This window comes from Panthera tigris, chromosome B1, assembly GCF_018350195.1.
Source record: "Panthera tigris isolate Pti1 chromosome B1, P.tigris_Pti1_mat1.1, whole genome shotgun sequence".
Classification (NCBI taxonomy): domain Eukaryota; kingdom Metazoa; phylum Chordata; class Mammalia; order Carnivora; family Felidae; genus Panthera; species Panthera tigris.
The window spans coordinates 35,168,964-35,187,687 of record NC_056663.1 but is presented as its reverse complement, the minus strand read 5'-3'; the positions used below and the strand labels follow the sequence as shown (position 1 = coordinate 35,187,687).

The 18,724-nt window shown below is 54.2% G+C and overlaps 1 protein-coding gene across 5 annotated transcripts; it reads right to left on the bottom strand.

Annotated features, from left to right (window-relative positions):
- Positions 1-3,699: 3,699 nt before the first annotated feature.
- On the bottom strand, positions 3,700-15,535 carry EGR3 (early growth response 3). 5 transcript variants are annotated; one of them, XM_042983244.1, is made up of 5 exons: positions 15,240-15,535; positions 12,508-13,941; positions 5,970-7,445; positions 5,263-5,504; positions 3,700-4,151 (listed from the first exon to the last, which is right to left on the bottom strand). In XM_042983244.1, the coding sequence occupies exons 1-2, from the start codon at positions 15,391-15,393 to the stop codon at positions 12,932-12,934; spliced, it is 1,164 nt and encodes a 387-aa protein (XP_042839178.1). In that variant the 5' UTR covers positions 15,394-15,535; the 3' UTR covers positions 3,700-4,151; positions 5,263-5,504; positions 5,970-7,445; positions 12,508-12,931. The 5 variants fall into 5 exon arrangements, with proteins under 5 accessions (XP_042839178.1, XP_042839179.1, XP_042839180.1 ...); XM_042983245.1 differs by having other exon boundaries at positions 6,085-7,445; XM_042983246.1 differs by lacking the exon at positions 5,970-7,445 and having other exon boundaries at positions 12,420-13,941.
- Between the last annotated feature and the right edge of the window lie 3,189 nt (positions 15,536-18,724).

The following is an 18,724-nucleotide window of genomic DNA, read 5'->3' as shown; positions in this document are numbered from 1 at the left end:
CTCATCCAAATAAGATAGGGAAAAGGCAGTGGGAGGAAATGATAGTTTCATGGTTATTTTCAGAAAGGAAACAAAAAAAAAATGCAAACAGGAGCACACCCTGCATTTTGGTGCAAAATCTAGGAGTCTCAGGGAAAAGAACCGACAGTGCTTCCTCCTTCTTGTCCCCTCACCCAGATGCGGGGAAGGGGCTGCCTGGGCTGCTTTTCCTCCTAGGGAGGGGAAAGGGGTGAGAGGCTTAGGGAGCAGACCACAGAGACCCTTCCCACTAAGGCAGGCTGGGCAAGTGGAAAGCTGGGAAATTCTGGAGCTGAGGCTTGTAAGGCACAGTGGCTTGTGTAGGATTGGTGGGCCGGGAGGGTGTGTTCCATGAGCATAGCACAGAAAGAGAACGGAGAGGGGGAGGGGAAGCTGGGGAGCCTGGGCTATGGGAGAATTGAGCGGGGGCTGCGTGTGTTTGTGCAGGGGGCACACACACAGATGGGGGGCTGTGCAAGCTGGGCCGCACCCAGAGGGGACTGCCCAGGGCCCCACTGGCACCAGAAGGCTGTGCCTTCCTGTCCCCAGGGGGAAACTGGGCTGCGCTCTGTATCCTCTAGGTTTCCTGGTTAATGTGGGGAGGGTGCAGAGGGAAGCGGTGACCTGACTCTCTGGGAGCTTTTTCTCAGGGGCTTTGTTGGACTTGTTTGCAGACCTTTACAGGACAGCCCGCAGAGGCCCGAAGGTAGGAGGATGGGGACGGGAGAGAGTTAGGAGCCGAGGACAGCTGGTACACGGGGAAGAGGGGCATGGTGAACTAAGAATCCCATGTGGTGGCAGATGAGGTGTTCTAGAGCAAGGGCGAGAAAGAGCTGAGGGTGAGCAGACCTAAGAAAACTGGAAGGAGGCCTCAGGAAGGCAGCTGGCCCGGTGTCCCGTCTGAGGCGGGAGCAGTGTTACTATTCCCATCTTATGGAAGTGTCAGCTGAGGCCCAGAGAGGTTAGTCGCGGAGTCCAAGTTTCCATGACTAGCCAGAGAAGGAGCTGGGGTGGAGAGATGGGCGGGAAGCAAACTCAGGGCATCTGTTGGGTGGTGTAGTTGGTGATGGGAGGGACTATAGTGCTGAAGACATAGGAGTGCCCACCAGGCACTGTTCCAGGGAAGACAAAGTCAGGCCAAATACCAGGAAAATCCTGGTCCCAAGAGGCCTGTGGGGGCCTCGGAGGCTCCCCACATGGAAGGGATGAAGCCTTCCCTCCCAGCTTGCTAAACCAGACCAAGCCCTGGGACCTGGAAGGGTTGGGGAGGAGATGGAGGTAATGACTCAACCCATCTGACACAGGCTTGACCTAGAGGTGGTTGGGTAACCCAGCAGACGCTCCAATGCGGGGAGGGATGGAATAAATGGGTGATGCTCAAGATAAAGGAGAGAAGGCAGCTGGCAGGGAGGGGCCGGTGGTTCCGGGCAGCCTGCTTGGGAGGAGGATGGGGGGAAGTGCGCTTGGATTTTGGGGATGGGAGGAATGAATGAGGTTTCAGGACATCTTGGGAGGCCTCTCCTGAGATGAGGGCCCTGTAGGAGAGGCAGAGGCTCTTGGGGGCTAATATCCCAAAAGAGAGGATGCCTAGAAGTAAGAATTCCCAGGGTGGAGGCCTAAAGGCAGAACTCTGAGTTCTCCACAATCCCGCAGTTCCCTCCCCAGGGCAGTGGCTCTGTTCAGGAGCCAGCCACCCTCTGGCGCCTTCCAGTCCATGGACCCGGGGCTGATCCATGCACCACAGGCCACAGGTCCCAGACCAGGGGACCTCACTAAATGGCATCTTATACATATTTGGCTTAGGCCAGGAAGCCAGTAGGGATGGAAAGAGGTCAGAGCTTCTGAGCAGTGGCAGGTAGGATCAAGTTTGGGCCCAGGAGGACAAGAACAGAGGCCTTTTCCTTGTCCTGCCCCTGCTGGGCTGGGGCTCATCCCCCAGCTATGAGGTGGAGGGGTGGGTCTTATGCGCACAGGGTCCTGGGACCTCCAAGGTCCCAGGTCCCAAGGTCCCATCCAAGCTTGAAGAGCCATATGGATTCGCCCCTAGCACCACTCACTTTTCTGATGGGGACTTTAAGACCCAGAGGGGGACTATGGCTTTGCAAACATCATATAGCTTTGTCCAAATATCAAAGTCAAGATCAGGAGCCATGGACTGGTACCATGGTACCATGCACCATGGTACTCCTGGTGCAGTGCAGGATTACCATTTAGGAGTCCCAGAGATGTACAGCTGTTTGATGATATGCATTCTCATTGGAGGAAGATTTCAGACCCAGAAGGTACGGTTTCTAACAGTGCGGCAGGGATCATTTCTGGGCTTGTCACCTCTGACCCATCTGAACCTATATAGTTTCCTCATCTGACTTAGTAAGAAGAGTGACTTTAGTTTAGACCTGGCTCCCAGCTCTGCCTAGAATATCTGCCTGGAATATTCACCTGTAGAAGGAGAAAAGTGTTCCTCAACACTCTTCTTCAGGCTTCTGGGACAGGATAGCTCTCTTTCATAATTTTACATTGCAGCAGACCTCTCAACAGCCATGTAGAATAGGGGTATTAACCCCATTCTACAGATGGGAGAACAGAGGCTTGGCCAGGTTATGAGACTGACTTGGTCATATCTCACATCTCTTGGTCTGATATGGTTAACACAGAGAGAAAGGCGACGCTGGGGCCAAAGCTAGAGCTTTGGTCTTTTGGCTGAGAGGTCTGAGCTCTCCAGTGAATAGCAAAGGAGAAGGAGGTGGATGGGTTGAGGGAAGGAAAGCAGAGGTTTGTGTTTGGAATTGTGGAAGTAGGATTCTAAGTGCCCACAGAGAAGAGGATGTGCGGTAGCCTTTCCTTGCAGCTCGCCGTCTCAGGTCCTGGACTGAGGAACAGGCAGGGAGGTCAGCCAGAGGGATGCTCTGTGCAGACCAAGGAGAATCAGAAGATGGATCTCCCAACATATGCCCTCCCCCAGCCCTGGAGCAAGAAGAAGCTACCAGAATATAACACAGGGAAGTGTCATCTGGGTTGGACAACCTCCACCAAGCCAGCTAGGCATTCTCCAGAGATGCCAAGTTGCTGTGTTGCTTCCTGGGGCCCGTGGGCCACTGGGACTTTCTTTTCCTTCTCAGGGAAAGCGATAAGAGAGTGAGCAGCCCCACAGGGCACCAGGTGAGCATCCTGGGGTTGATCCACTCTACCTAGAGTCCAATGGGATAATTTACGAAGAGACCTTTGCTCAGCGCTTGGCATGTAGTGAGTGCCCAGTACCTTGGTGGTTTCATTATGATTGAGAGACACGTAAGAGGACTTTCTGAGACCCTCTGGGAAGTTTCCTTCCTCCCGACCCTTGCTCTGCCAGGCTCTGATTTAGGTGTCTTTCTATCAAGGACCACCATCACAGGATATCGAAACCATCTGTTTATGTGTCTGCCTCTTCCCTGACAGAAGGGAAGACCCTCGAGGGCAGGGGCGGTGTCCTGTTCACGTTCACCTTTGTATTGCCTGCGACTCCTCCTAGCCCCATGGACAGGCACGCACCTGACTCCATACAGTTTTGCTGAATTAATGGATGAGCGAATGACATGTGAAGAAGCCCTGGATGATGGCGAGTTGCCGGGGAAAGACAGACACTGAGGGGGGCTTTTGGAAAGACATGACACGGAAGACCAAAAAAAAGGAGGAGGGAAGAAATTTCTCTTTTCCAAATGAAAAATTTCTTGGACAAGTCTATAGATATAATGCCACAGCGCCAGGATTTGCAGTGAGCTCGTGGTGAGGTATACAGTGGACCAAGTGATTTGGGGGCTGTCCCATCTCGTAAATTCAAGGCTTGGGGTAGGGGTGAGAATATGACCGTATTGGAGGAACCTGGCCAGCTGCCAGCTCTTTGCCAAGGCAGGAAACATGGCCAGTCCAGCCATAGATGGAGGAAGCTGGCTCCGCAGGAGCAATTTCTGAGAGCCGAGGCCCAGGGGGAGTCCCATTCTGAGACCGGGCAGCAGGAAGAGGCATCCATCTTATTAGGGACTCAGCAGTAGGGCAAATGTCAACAGGAAGAGAAAGGGTTCTCAGGCTGGGGTTCTTGAAGGAGGCAGTTCTTTCTCTCCTTGGCCAAACCAGGGTTTAGGAATCATCACTGGCCTCTGAGAGGACATAAAAGTAAGGTTAAGAAGATCGCCGCAGGGATCGGTGCAGGGAGGGGGAGTGTTGAGGCCAGAGAGGAGAGGCAGCCTGGGCAGAGGGAGAGGGCCTGGCAGCCTCACATAGACCCTGCTTTCTCCCCTTCTTCCTGTGGCTGACCCCTTTCCTCTCTTCTTTCTAGCCACTCTGGCCCCATGCAGCTCCTTGAATAGTTCAAGAATACCACCACCAGGACCTTATACTTGCTGTCCCTTCTTGCCCAGATGTCCACATGGCCACCTCTGGCACTTCCTGCATCTGTACAAAGGCCCCCACCCAGTGAGGCCACCCTAGAACACCCTGCATCACTGTAACCCCCTCCCCAGCACTTCTCATTCCGATTGCTCTGCAGTATTTTTCCTCTATAGCACATATCACAATCCAACATACGTGTTTGTTTTTTACCTGCTTCTGCCCTGGAGAAGGGAAGCTTTGTGAATGGAAGGATTCTTTGTTCACTACTATATCCCTCAACAAATAGTTACTAAATAAATGAAGCAATCAGCAGCTTTCCATGGGACCTCCCACTGATAGTCTGAATCTGAGATCCTGGCTTTTCCTTTATTGGATGTGATCTTGGAAAAGTCACAGAACCTCTGGAGGCCTCCCCCCCCCACTTTTTTTTTTTTTTTTACCTGGAAAAGAGGGTGTTAGACTCAGTGGCCTCTTAAGGTCCCTTATGACTCTACAAATGCAGGGGAACCCACCTAAGGGGATGGGATGAGGTAAAGGCCCTGATGTCCATGCTTCTCTCATAGAACATCACTGCCATTAAAGCTCTGGATGGCGCTTCTGCTCCTAAACTAGGGTTGGGCAGGGGCAGTTCCATCAGCCCTGAGGCTGGAAGCTGAGAACTGGCCAGAAGGCTGAGGTCAAGGATGGATGACTAAGAACAAGCCTCAGATCCAGAGAGAGGGACAGACGGGAGGAACTGGGGCTGCTGTGTTTTATTTAAATCCCTGATAAGGATCAGGAAGCAGGCAACAGCCCAATGACACATTAATTAACTTTGCAGATGATACTGCATCAGGAAGGTGTTACATCCACCCATCTAAGTGAGAGAGACAAGAGGACCTGGGATGGGGTCAGGAGCCAGCCAGGAAATGGCAACAATGAACAGCAGCTGCGGCCGGGAGTGGACAGGACTTGTGTCCTCTGGGCGGATTGGGGTGGGGTCGAGAGGATCCATTTTCAGAATACAGATGTCCAGTGGAGGGCTGGAGTTGGAGGCGGGTGGTGAAGACACGTAGGTTCCCTTGACTGTATTTGAATTTGGGTACAGACCCTTGGTGGAGACAGAGCCTTCTTTCTTGCATCTGTGTTTGGAGGATGGGGAAAGGGGACAGGGTAAGGGACAAGGAAGATAAGTAACATTTGTGGAGCACCCACAATGAACCAGGCATCATACACATTGCCTCATTTGACTCTATAACAGCAAAGCTAAGACAGTAGGAAACTGAGGTTTAGAGAGACTAAGAAACTTGTCAAAGGTCACACTGTAAGCGAGTGGCAGAGTTGAGATTCAGATCTAAGATGAGGTGGAGATTCCAAAGCGGGCTCAGGGCCCCAAGGGAAAAGCCGAGTAGCTGCTGGGTTATCACAGCACCTCTCAATTCTCAGGATGGAGACCTGAGTAAGGAACAAGTGCCTCAAAGGAGACTTTCCTTAGTGCTCTTGGGTCACACAGGCACTGGAAGTTTTCTGCTTTCCTGCCTAGATGGCCTGACCTTCCTAAGCAGTGAGGAGAAGGGAACAAGGAGAAATGGAAGAACTTTAGGTACCTAGACAACCTGGAGGGGCAAAACACTGAGGAGCAGAAAGTGCTAGAACTCTTGCAGTGTGTGCTTGAGAAGAAGCCAATGTGCCTGGAGGCCCAGTTCTGTTCTGGTCACTAACCTCTCTTTGGTGGAGATAGGGACCTGATGTATCTGGGTGGGCAGCTACCCCAGAGAATACAGGTCCACAGACAAGGGTAACTTTCCCTGAGGAGGGTTGGGGTGTCCCCAGCCTCAGTAGTGTCAAACAAGTCTTTTCCTCCAGGGAGTTGAAGAATGGGAGTGTTCCTAAGACTGTAAGTAGGAACTCAGTGGGTAACTCAAATAGGAACTCTATTCAGCTGTTTACTGCATCAGAAAAGGCAGTCTGTTTCTCGTTAGGTCATGATGCCGCTGTGAAAGGCCCAAGGTAAAGATGGCTGCGGGCCCTGGGCAGGCCTCACAGGGAGAGCCAGCCTGAAGGATTAGTGATCACGCTCCATGCAAAATGAGCGGGGCCCAGAGAACATCATTGGGGGAAATGATAGGATGGGACACTTGTAGAGTCTTAGAGGCCCTCCTGAAGGAGGAGACTGTAGGCAGAGGGTGGGCTGCCTGAGGTCCATGAGAGGCATTCTGAGGCCCAGAGAGTGACTTCCTTTGTCCTTTGTTCAGGACCTTGAGAGTAGAGGAGGATATCGGTAAACCAGGGAAGCCCCATGTCTTGGTCTTATGAGAATGTTCTAGAAGCTTTCCTGGAGACAAGTCCAAGAAGCAGGATAGGCAACATTAAAGAAACCATATGGTGGCCAAACTCCCACCCAACCTAGAAGTGAGAACGTTTTGTTCAGTAGCCAGCACCGTCTAGAACCTCGTATTCTCTAATTCTTCTTGGTTGTGGCTTTGGGCCATGTTCTGTTTGCATTAGTTCCTTAGTAAGATTGCCCAGAAACCTTTCTTCTAGCCATCTGCATGTTTTCTGGAAGGGTAGAAATAATGTTTTCACACCCAGGTCAGTGGGCAGACGAGCACTATGCCCCCGGTGGCCAGCAGAGGTGGTGGCAGGTGGCGGTGTCCCAATTCCAGGAGCCAGACGAAGTAGCCATGTTGAGGATGGGGAATGAGGATCCTAGGCAAGCGAGTCAGGGTCTGGTCCCTTCCTGCCTTGGCATGGACATGTCAGAGACTTTAGTGCAAGTTGGGGAAAGCCTCATCACACTGCCCCCAAACCTGGCCCACCTCTGTTCTTTCAGAGGCTGTGAAAATGATCAATTGTTGAAAATATGAGAGATGGGGTAGGAAGGAACCTTCAAGCAAAATGAATGGTGAAGTTTCAAAAGCTGGGATGTTGGGAGAAGCTGACAAGACCAGACATGTTTCTGGCCTCTGTGGATGACTGATGGAGCAGTGACTGTTCGTAGCATCATTCCAGGGTCTGGTGTGGCCAAGGGGCTCTGAGATTCACTTGGCTCTTTCCTCTTCCTCTGGAGACCTCATTCCTCTCTGTGCACAAAGAATGGGTTTTCTAAAAAAGGACCACTTAGGATAGATTTAGGATTATGACCTATTTTGAAAACCTCATGGCACCTTTTAGAAAGTCATTTTCTCCCGATCATTAAGATTTTGCCAGTATGACTCCCAGTCTTTGGGACACACAGAGGCCTCCTACTTTCCCTCTGCTTATTATCCCACGACACCAAGGGAGCCAATCAAGGCCAGGAAAGGGCAGCTCACAACCCCCTCACCTATGGCAGGCAAATTCTGGATTAGTAAAAGGGGATTAGTAGCGACTGGCCATAAGCTACCACTTTGCTATCGTCAGAATCCACCTTGCTTTCCTTTTGATATACTTGAGAACAATACATAGACACACACTTATACACACTCATCACTACTGCCACCACCATTTAAAAACATACTCCATTCTTTGCCCTCACTTGTCACAAAGTATCTCATTTGTACCCAACCCTCTTTCGCTGAGTAAAATTTTGCAGAGTCATTGCCTTCAGTAAGCTGCTCCAGAGGTGTGTGTGTGTGTGTGTGTGTGTGTGTGTGTGGAGAGAGAGAGAGAGAGATCTTTCCATTTCACCCCTCAACACCTTACAGGTTGCTTCAGACGGAGCTGTGCCTCTACCTCTTCTACACTTTTATGCTTGATTTTGCTCCAGGCAAAGCTTGCACTGATCCTTTCTCATGATAGCTCCATCCAAGCCAACGCTTTCCCTCTGCCATCTCCCTACTTCATCCCTAAGGTTAAGGGTTGAGTTTCCTCTCCCCATATTTACAAAACCCAGGCAGGTTGGGTTGCTGGTATGATGCTATCTGGGACAGTCTTATCTAGCTATAAAGTATGAATCAGAGATTACACCACACAGGGCTGGTGCCAGCCAGGCGGGCTGCCATATTGTCCAGTAACCCAGTGGTTGAACCAGGTTGGGTTGAGTAATATGCACCAATGGGAAGTGAGTTTATTAATCATGCAGCATAGTACACTGTTGACGAAAGTGTAACTCTGAAGGCCTGATGTGATTGGAGAAGGTGCAGGTGGGGCTGGATGCTAACTATGAAGACACCCAGTGACGCTATCTTCCTCTGATAATATGCACTTGAAAAACACATAGAAATCTGGAAAGGAAATGTCTAGTTTAGCATAGAGGTGGATTATATGCTCAATCATTAGGACTTTTCAGCCATCTTGGATGCCCTTTGTTAACAAAGGATACCTCCTTGGGGCTGTAGTTGTTTGGAATTCTGAAAGTTTCATGAGGTGAGAGAAGGGAATTCAAGATGGCAGCCAGTGACCTGGAATTGTGTGGGTGAGAAAAGTTAAGATTCCATACTGCATTCTCTTTATTGATCTCTCACTTCAAAAACATTCTTTTCTAAGGCCACAGCCTACCACCTCCACCCTGGTCTGCCCTCAACTTCTTGGTAACTACAGCCAAACAGAAATACCACCCACATTTTTCAGTGTGATGGGCCTGACTGGGGCGGCAAGAGAAGTTCCTGTCACTGTATGGTTTCTTCAGGCATGGAGACACTGTCCCCCAGTTGCAATGTGGTGCTACATTTACATAGCCCAGTATCAGACACCAAGCCCCTAAGCTTCAATGAGGCAGATGATATGCGAAATACATGACACAGAAGCCCAAGTGAGTGAGTGTTTTAGAGGGCAGGTAGGAAGAAAGGGAGAAGATAGGACTGATCTGTCCAAAGACTGTTCTAGAACAAGTCTCAGGAGGGTAGAAGTTTCTAAAACCTAATGGGAAATAAGGTGAGGGAGCAGGATGGAGACGGGGACACATGAAGAAAGTGGAGGGTATGTATCTCTTTCAGAGAACGAGAGAAAGCTCTAGGGCTGGCAAATAAACTCAGTTATGAAAGGGGAAGGTTCTGGGCAAGAAAGCTCATAGAGTAAGGGAAGTATCACTTTTATGGGAGATAGAAGTTGTATGATGCAAGGGGTTAATGCTATATAAAATATTCCATGTATGTTCTCCAAATCCCAAATATTCTTTCTTCTCTCAGAAGCATCGGATCCCTGGGTAGTTCATAAGAGCAGCTTTTTCAGCCAAGACCATCTTTCTCAGGCAGCTACAAACAGTGAGGCCTTGAGAGTCCTGTCCAAGTGGGATTGAAGTTGTATAATTTTTAAATCTGATTTTCCCCAATTATCTGACCACAGCAGAGCCTCCAATCTCTCTGGTTATCTTGCCAACCTTGAAGAACCCCTGTCAAGTCTCCACCTGTTTTTCAGGCTTCAAAACCTTTAGCAAGAGCACTACTCAGTGTGGCTGTAGTGACTCTATAGGGTCCTGTTCTGGTGCCCCTGTTACCTCGAGAGAGATAGTTCATAAGCCAGAAGATCCCCTCCCTTCCACCCTCAATACCCATTAGAAATCAGGAAGAAAGGTTCTAGAAGTTTCCAGTCACTAGTCCTGATTCCCATGAGTTTATCTGATCTGCCTAATCTCTCTGGCGGTGTGAGACTCCCAGAAGGGTGGAGGAGAATCCTATCCTCCTAGAACCACAGTAAACACTCGACACTGGATTTGAAACACCGGAGCGCGCAAAATTCTGACCAGCTTCTAACATTGCCAAATTCCTTGTTTTACATTGAATTTACAGAGCAATCACAGCAAAACCAGGCATAGGAAGCTACCGAGCCAACCATCAGCCAAAAACAAAACGAGACAAAAAACAGGCCAAACCAAAACTTTATACTATGAAAACAAGAAATAAAATAAGGAGATTTATAGGCCGGCTGATTGTCAGCAAACACAATATATTTACTGTATTAGCATTTGCTCACAGTGCAAATGGTACAACATTACACCATTTCAATATTTCGGTTTTTAAAAATGCTGTTTTCATTAACTATATTATATTGGCATAACAATGTGACAAAGGAGCAAATGAAATATTGGTGAAGAATTTCACCTTTTCACAATATCAAGCATATTTTGTTAACCTTAGTATAAGGTACTATAAATCCAAGAAATAAAAACATCCACAAAATATATTACATCTGGTTTGTCTTTTTCTAAGTACTCAACTTTATACAAAAGTCTTTCAAAAAATATCATTCCCCATAGGTTTTCCTGTTTAAAACCTGATTTTTTTTCTCTCAGTTCACATAAGTTAGAGTGCATTTTCTTTTGTTGTTTTTTAAAACATGCAGACATATAAAAAATCTGGATAGCACAACCTTTTGGCAACAAAGTTATTTTTCTCTTAGTTTAAGCTTAAATGTCTGAGAACAGTTTTATTAAAACAAAGGAAAACTCAGATGATCATGCAGTGGCATGCATAAACCAGAAGGAGCAAGGAAAAAATATTAAAGGATATTTGATTCCTCCTTCCAGCTTTGAAGTGACCAAAAATTTTGTTTTTAATAATCATCACATTATAAAAAGTATTCAGCAAAATACTGTCTCTGCAAAGAAAGATTTTACCCTTCAGCTGAAAAAATATGGGCCCTCCTGGCAAACTTCGTCCTCTTCTCTCTCCTTCTACAAAAAGTCCAAGTACCTGGAAATTCACAAGCCCCCTGCTCTTTGATTTTTTTTTTTGTCCCTTTCACTAGACTCCTTTTAGTATTATTTATCCACCACCAAAGAAAACAAAAACCCAAAAAACAAAAACAAACCCAAAAAACAAACAAAACAAAACGAAACAAAAACCCGGTGCTTTTTTTTTTTTCTTAAAAAAAAAAAGTGGGAAACGCATAAAGTGACTTTAAAAACAGACATTCTGTAAACTCCAGACCTTTGTTCCTTCTCTCTGGGCAGCTCAGTGACCACACGCTAAGAGGGAACAGTACATTCAGTCAAGACTGTGCTGGAAGCTGTGTCAGAGAGCAACCTTCCCTACTACTCCAAAAGAGTCACCCCTGTGTGGGGGGAAGTGCTGGGGAGGAGGGGGTGCCTGAGAAGAGGTGAGGTAGGGCGGGGAGTAGGTGAGACCGGGGTATGGAAAAGATACGCCTCATTCAGCAATATGGATTAATGCAAAAATACCCATATCTTTGAGGAAAATTTGGACAGAGATGAGTGCATGTGTGTATATGTGGGTATACATACATACATATATATGTGCATGTATACATACACACACCTATGTAGATACAATCTCATCAGTTACATTTTTCATAAAAAATAAATCATTTAAAGCTTATATACCTACAAATTCTCTTTATGCCGGTGCACTGCACTGGATAGCCAAGTACCTTAGAGATTTTATTGTGTGTATGTATGTTGTATATATGTATATATGTGTGTATATACACCTACATACATACACACACACCCCAGTACATAGATCTGAATTCTACCTGTTGTGTTGGGGATGGCAAAGGATGAAACATGAGCCTGCTTTCCCATCACTGGGGTGGGGGTGGGGGGGCGGGAGGAGAAATGGGTATGAGCGAGAGAAAACAAAAAGATGGTAAAAGGTGGCTGGTTGAGGCCTGCCTTTCCGGAAGAAGATTTTGAAAGAGATGGGAGAAGGCTTAGAGAGAAGGGAGTGGAGCGGGAGAAAGGGCAGAGGGCAAACTCAGGAACGTAGAGTTTAAAAAGTGGGGTTGAGGAAGTCTGTTGGTTAAAAGGCAGGCTTAGTGATGGCCGCTCCTTCTCCCCGCAGATCAAACTGCCCTGAGGCCTAAGAGGGAAGCGCTCGGAAAAGGAAGGGTGCTGAGAGGCCAAACCCTAAACGGCGGTAGCAGCACCGCGGCGGCGGCATCCGAGGCATTTCTGTAAGAAACATTATTTCCGAGCAGATGGAAGACCGTCTCATCCGGCCACGTGCAGGCCCCCAACCTGGGACATTCCCCCAGCGGCCTGGGGACCCGATGTGGGGAAGAGTTTGGGGTGGACACAGCCCAGCTCAGCTCAAGAGTCACACACACACACACACACACACACACACACGTGTGTGCGCGCGCGCGCACACACACACACGCACACACAGAACACTCACGCGAGCACGCACACTCGCGCGCATCCCCGCACGCAGGCGCGCGTGCGTGCGGCGGGCAGCAAGCTCTGCGCTTTGGTGCGCTCCTTACCCCCTCCCCCTCTCGGGTCTTCGAGGGGGAACCGAGGGAGACGTGGGGGGAACCGTGAGGTGCTTGGGTCGGGCGAGGCTTGGACGGGCCCCGCCTTCAGTCCCCCGCAGGTCCTTGGCGCGGCCCAGCGGCCCCAGGATCAAGACGATCCGAACTGAACAAAGCGGGCTAGACGCCACCTTTCCGCCCCCACGCCTTGGTTGGGGGGGGGCAGCGAAGGGAGGGCGCCTCCTGCCCTGGCCCCCGACCGTTGGCCGGTGTGAAAGGGTGGAAACGGGGGACATCGAAGGGGAACAAGGGACCTTACGTCCATGGAGAGGCCAGGGCGCGGCCCCTGCGCCTCCGTGGCTAGCTTTCCCGCTGCTTTCAGGCGAGCAGCTGGGAGACACTGGAGGGGAAAAGTGGGGATCTGGGGGCCGAAGCCTCAGGCGCAGGTGGTGACCACAGGGGCCAGGGACACGGGGGGCGCCGAGGACGCAGAGGGCGCACCCCCCTTCTCCGCCTTCTTCTCCTTTTGCTTGAGGTGGATCTTGGCGTGGCGCTTGCGCTCGTCGCTGCGCGCAAACTTGCGCCCGCAGAACTCGCAGGCAAAGGGCTTCTCGCCCGTATGCGTGCGGATGTGAGTGGTAAGGTGGTCGCTGCGACTGAAGCTCCTCATGCAAATCCGGCATTGGAAGGGCTTGTGGCCCGTGTGGATGCGCAGGTGCCGGGTCAGCTCGTCCGAGCGGCTGAAACGGCGGTCGCAGCCCTCCGCCGGGCACGCGTGGGGCCGCTCGTGGAGCGGGGTCTTGCTGGGTCGGTTGGGATACTTGCGGGGCCGGATGGGCTTGAGCGTGAGCGGCGGCTGGGGCAGGCTGCCAAAGCCCGGGTGTATCTGCTTGTCTTTGAATGCCTTGATGGTCTCCAGAGGGGTAATAGGGGGCGGATTGACCCGGATGGGGTCCATGCCCTGGAAGGGCTTGTGCTCCGGAATGGAGCCCATGTCGTTGGGATGGTGGTATAGGTTGTAGTCAGGAATCATGGGGAAGAGGTTGCTGTCCAAGGCCGGCTTGGCCGATTGGTAATCCTGGGGGGAATAGGCGAGCCCAGGGTTGCCCTGGGGGTCGTGGAAAGACACAGGCTCCGAGTAGAGATCACTGCAGTTAGAATAGGGGGGCAGCGCCGGATACATGGCCTCCACGTCGCCCTGCGGTGGCTGCACCATGCTGGCCGTGGAGGTCTGCGTGCTGAGTGCCCCTGAGGCCGGGGGCACTCCCAAGATGCCGGCGCTCATGAGGCTAATGATGTTGTCCTGACACCAGTTGGAAGGGGAGTCGAAGGCGAACTTTCCCAAGTAGGTCACGGTCTTGTTGCCGGGGGCTGGCTGGAAGGAGCCCGAATAAGAGAGTTCCGGGTTGGGCTTCTCGTTGGTCAGACCGATGTCCATCACATTCTCTGCGGAGAGCGGGGAAGAGAGGGGAGGGGTGAGTGAAGCCGAGCCGGCTCCCGGACCGGGGCGCCCGGGTCCTTGCTCAGGTGTGGAGGGTGCGGCCGGGTGGAGTGAACAGCGCATGGGGTAGGAGGACAGCTGCGCCCCGGCGCAAAGCGGGCGGTGCCGCGCTCCCGGGCGCAACCTGGATACAGCAAAATACTACGGATCGGGGTGTGGAGTGGCTGCCGCACACACACCGCACACGCCGCGCACACACTCACGTACCACACGCACACACGCGCGCGCGCGAGAAGCATTGTTGTTGTTTCCGAGGTGGGGCGGGCAGGTAGCTGCAGCTACAGGTAGTTTCAGACCCGGAGCGCGCTGGGCTCTCGCTCTCTAGCGCACACAACTCGGCCTCTTCCCCTAGCCCTGTCCGCGCCGGGACGCCGCGCCTTTCCTGCCCCGACGAAGCCCCCAGTGCGCACCGCGCCCGGGTCGCTGACCCGGAGCGCTCCGACGCTTTGTCCTCGGCGCGTAGAGGGGTTCTGCCCGCAAAGGGAGCTCTCCCGCAGCCTTCCAGGGCCCCAGCCTTCTCCAGGCCCGAAGGAGCTTTCGGCTCTTGCTGGGGGGGAGAAAGCCCAGCCTCAGCTAGTGAGGGTGGAGGGCGGCGGAAAACCGGCCCGTGCCTCTATGGCGGGAGTGGCCACTCTTCCCAAGCTCTACGGCCAAGGGATCGCCCCCCGTGACGGCCCCCGCGCGGGTGGACCCCCTCCCTCTCCCCGCCGTCCCCACACCCCCACGGCGTTGCTGAACGCCCCGGAAAGGCAGCGTCGCAGTACCTCTCCCACCGCGGGGACTCCACGCCGCACATGGCTCCATCCCGGGTGGGAGGCTGAGGGAGTAAGGGGGGGGGGGAGCGCGGGTGAAAGGGACGCTGGGCTCCTCCCGGGAAAGGGGGCGATAGCACCACGCCTTGCGCGCAGCCTGGCGATCGCGCCCCTTAAGTGGAGAACCCCAGAGCCGCTCGCACCTACCTCCCTCTGGTCGGCGGCTGCCCCCACCCGGGAGAACCGAAGCCTCTATCGTGGCGTCGCCAACCGAGCCTTCCCGATCGGGGAGGGCGGGAGGAGTGGGTGGGAAAAGCAACTCGCCCCCTGGAAAATTCCGAGCGCGCCCCCCATCTCTCCATCCATCCATCCATCCATCCACCATCCATCCATCCACCCATCCATCCATCCATCGATAGCTCGTTCCCTCCTCCTCTTCTCTCTCCCTCTCCTTCCTCGCTGCCTCGCCGCCGCCTCCCCGCCGCCCTTACCTGTAGCCATCTGATTGTAATGGGCTACCGAGTCGCTGCTGCCAGAGAAGAGGTTGAGCGCGCTGGGGATCTCCTCGGGGTACAGATTGTCAGGCAGTTGGTTTAGCAAACTGCTCATGGTCACCGGCAGCTTCTCGGCGAGTTTGCCGGTCATAGCACTCCCGAGCTGCCGCCGCCGCCACCGCCGCCACCGCCGCCGCTCGCTCCTAACGCAGCTTCCAGGCAAGCGGCATCGGAGAGGCGATCCGTGGTGCAGGGGAAAAGCATGCGAGAGGGAAAGTTCGGGGGGAGGGGGAGGGAAGAGGGGAAGGGGTGGGCCAGGGGAGGGGATCTTCTCTTTTTGGGGTGGGTGGGAGAGAGGGCAAAGGGGGGTAATCCTCTTGGGTGCCTCAGCTGGTGCCTTAAAGAGGCTGGGGGGGGGGGCGTGTGCGGGGGGTGGGGGTGGGCCTGGGCTGGGGGAATCTCGGCCCGAGGGGTTGGAAGCGGCCTCAGTATTGATCTCACAAACAGATGCGCGCCGGCGGCCCCCCCGCCCCCCGATCCGCCACCGCCACCGCCGCCACTGCCGCCGCCGCCGCCTCTGCCGCTGCTGCTGCCGCTGCTACCACCACCACCAGCCCCGCCGCTTCCTAGCAAGCTCACTGCTGCCCAAAAGCTCCCAGCCAGGGAACTCCACCAGCCTATTTATCTGAGCCCCGGGAAAGCTCCGTGACGTAGCTGCCCATATATGGACAGACAAAGCCCAGCCGAAGGGGCGCGACGTCACAATGGAAGCTCCTCACAATGGAACATTAGAAAGCAGGAAGCGGGCCGCAGCCAACGTGCGGCGCCCGCAACGCTCGCGGATCTTAAAAAAAATGAGAGAAAGAGAGAAATAGAAGAGAAGAAAGAAGGAAAATTCGAGAGGAGAGAGGAAGGAGGGAAGCAACTGCACGCAAAGCATAAAGCGCGCAGCGCAGGGTGGAAAAAGCAATAGCCGCCAGTGTGTTTATTTTAGGTGCGCTCTAGGAGAGCGCGCTGGTACCGCGCGGGGCGGTGGGATGGAGTTGTTTGCAAGTGGCCCCCAACACCCCAAGCAGGGAGAAGGGGAGTTGGAAACACCGGGCGAGGTCCCTTTGCAACCTGGGAACTTCTGGGGAACCCGGAAGGTGTGCGCTTCGACCCGGCTCCCGCCGCATTAGAGTCTCGTATCTAGGACCCTGCCCGAGACTGAGAGAGAGAGCGTCCCTTTGAGGAGGATTCCAGCGTGTCAGGGATCGCTGATCCAGCATCCCGATCACTTTCGAGCTGCCCTCACTCTGATTCTCCGCCCACACCCCGCGGCTCCCCGGGCCCCTGACCCTGCGCTGACTCCTAGCTGAGCGCGGTGGCCGCGAGCTTCGTAGCTGCAGAGCGGCTGCGCGGGAGGCGAGAAACCCGCACTTTTGGGGTCGAGGATGTGCGGTTTGGGTGGTGGAGAAGTAGGAATGGAGTTGAGGGAACAGGAAACACGTGCACCAAACCCCTGATAATTCTCTAACGGTTCAAAACACCCCCTTTGGCCACGGGATGGCAGGAGGGCCCAGCAGGCCCAGGCACAGTCCCTGTCTATTGCTGCCTGCGAAGGGCCCGCCACTGAGTTGCAGCAGGAGCCTGCCGAACCCACAGTCTCTGAACCACCTCCTCTAGTCTCTCTCTACCCTCCCCCTCGCCTTCCACAGGGCTGTCCCCTTTGCTGCCTGCCGGCGCCCCGCAGTCAAGGGCCTCCAGTTTGCCGACCGGAACGCTGTCACCTCCCGGAGCGGCAGCAGATTCCGGGGGCGGCTGCTACGTTCCCCAAAGGCCTGCTCCGGCCGGGTCGCGGGAGAGCGGGAGGAGAGAAAGGGAGCGTGGGGGAGCGACCCCGAATCACACCGGCACCGGCTTGGCGTGGGAGGATTCCCTCCTCGGTGGCCGTGTGGGCGCGGTGAATCCCGTGTCCCCCCCGCCCCCTCCCCCCCCCCCCACTGGGGAGTCGGGGTTGGGGGAACGTGCATTTCTCAGGGGGAGTGGGAGTGCTGACAAGGAGGAAGAGAGGATCCCCGGGCCTCACTCCGTGGGAGGGCCACGCGGGCCGGGGACGTGTGGGAGGAACTCCCGAGCTGCACATTGCGGTGGGGGTGGATGACAACCTCGCTCCCCTCCCCTCCGCTCGGCGGAGAACTGGGGGTGGGAGGGCCCGGCCTCCCCCGGATCTTCTCCGGTTCTTAGGAAAGGAGGGATTCCCGCCGCCCGCGAGCCCCCTCACCCCGCCCCTGCCGCCGCTCCCGCCTGGCTCCCCACACCTATACAGGGGAGGCACTGCGCCCCCGGGCTCTCCTCCGCCTGCGCGGCGCTGGGAGGGAGAGCGCTCTGCAGCGGTCCCCGGCTCCGGCCGGAATCAGGGCATGCAGCGCCTCCCGCCCCCGGCTCCCTCCCTAGGGGGGCGAGCGGCCGGCCCGGGGGCGTGGGCGGCAGTGTGAGCCCGGCTGGGCGCGGGAGGGGCCCGGGCGGCTGCAGGGAGGGTCGCGGGGCGGCGGGCCAAGCCGGGAAGAGCCATACAAGGAGCGGATCCGGTGACGCGCCGGCCGCGCCCCTTCTCCTCGATTTGGCTGCTGATTCCGGTCCCCGGATTTGCATATTTTGGCATCCAGTGGAAAAGGAAAGAGGAACGGAACCCGCAGCCTTTAAAGGAACCGCACAGACTCTAGCGTCACCTAGGGAGGCGGTCTGGGGGGCGTGAAAAATTAGCCAGCGGCTCGGGCCTCTGGCCTTAGAGCCTGGCAGTAAGCGAGAGGCCGGGAGCCGCGGTGACTAGCGAGTAACGCCCGCACCTGGCCTTTTCTGTGGCGCTTTGTGCTAAGCGTGCACCGGGAGGTAGCAGGGGTCTCTGCGGGTTCCTGCCCAGGGCCAGGAGACGCCACCAGGTCCGCGGCCTTGGGCGTGCGACAGGCCCCAGTATTGACTGCAGTGCCCTTGTTTCCCCGCGCGAGGCACAGCTCAGCCTGCGGGGGTGGCGGGAAGGAAGCCGGAGACCTACAGGCTGTCAGGCTCGACTCCGGAGGACCCTGCCTTGATGCACCTCCTCGCCATCTGTTGAGACCTCTCCCCAGGCGAGGGGAGTAAGGAGCTGGAAACCCTAGTCCTGTTCGATGGGGGCCCACGTTAGGAAAGGCAGAGTCAGTGGGAGAATTTGGGATCCTTGAAAGCTTCCAGGACCCCAGAGGCTGTGGAGGAGTGTTGCCACTCCAGAGATGGCCCTCAAACACTTTTAGGGTAGCTGGACTTGTTGCACCCGAGTAGCAGAGCTCGTCGGCCGGCTGCACCCCCTGCTTACCTGTTGGTGAGGTTGGATAGGGGTCTTTGGGCACAGATTGCCTCCCCCCTCCTTCTTACTAGTTCCTTTTTATTTTTTTATTTAAACATTTTTTAAAATGTTTATTCATTTTTGATAGAGAGAGACGGAGTACAGCTAACAGGGGAGGGGC

What these genes read in the sequence shown, in the direction of transcription:
- EGR3 (XM_042983246.1), bottom strand. Translation starts at nt 15,393, where the DNA reads ATGACCGGCAAACTCGCCGAGAAGCTGCCGGTGACCATGAGCAGTTTG. An exon ending in TTACAATCAGATGGCTACAG is followed by an intron (nt 13,942 to 15,239) that starts GTAAGGGCGGCG and finishes CGCTCTCCGCAG; the next exon opens with AGAATGTGATGGACATCGGT.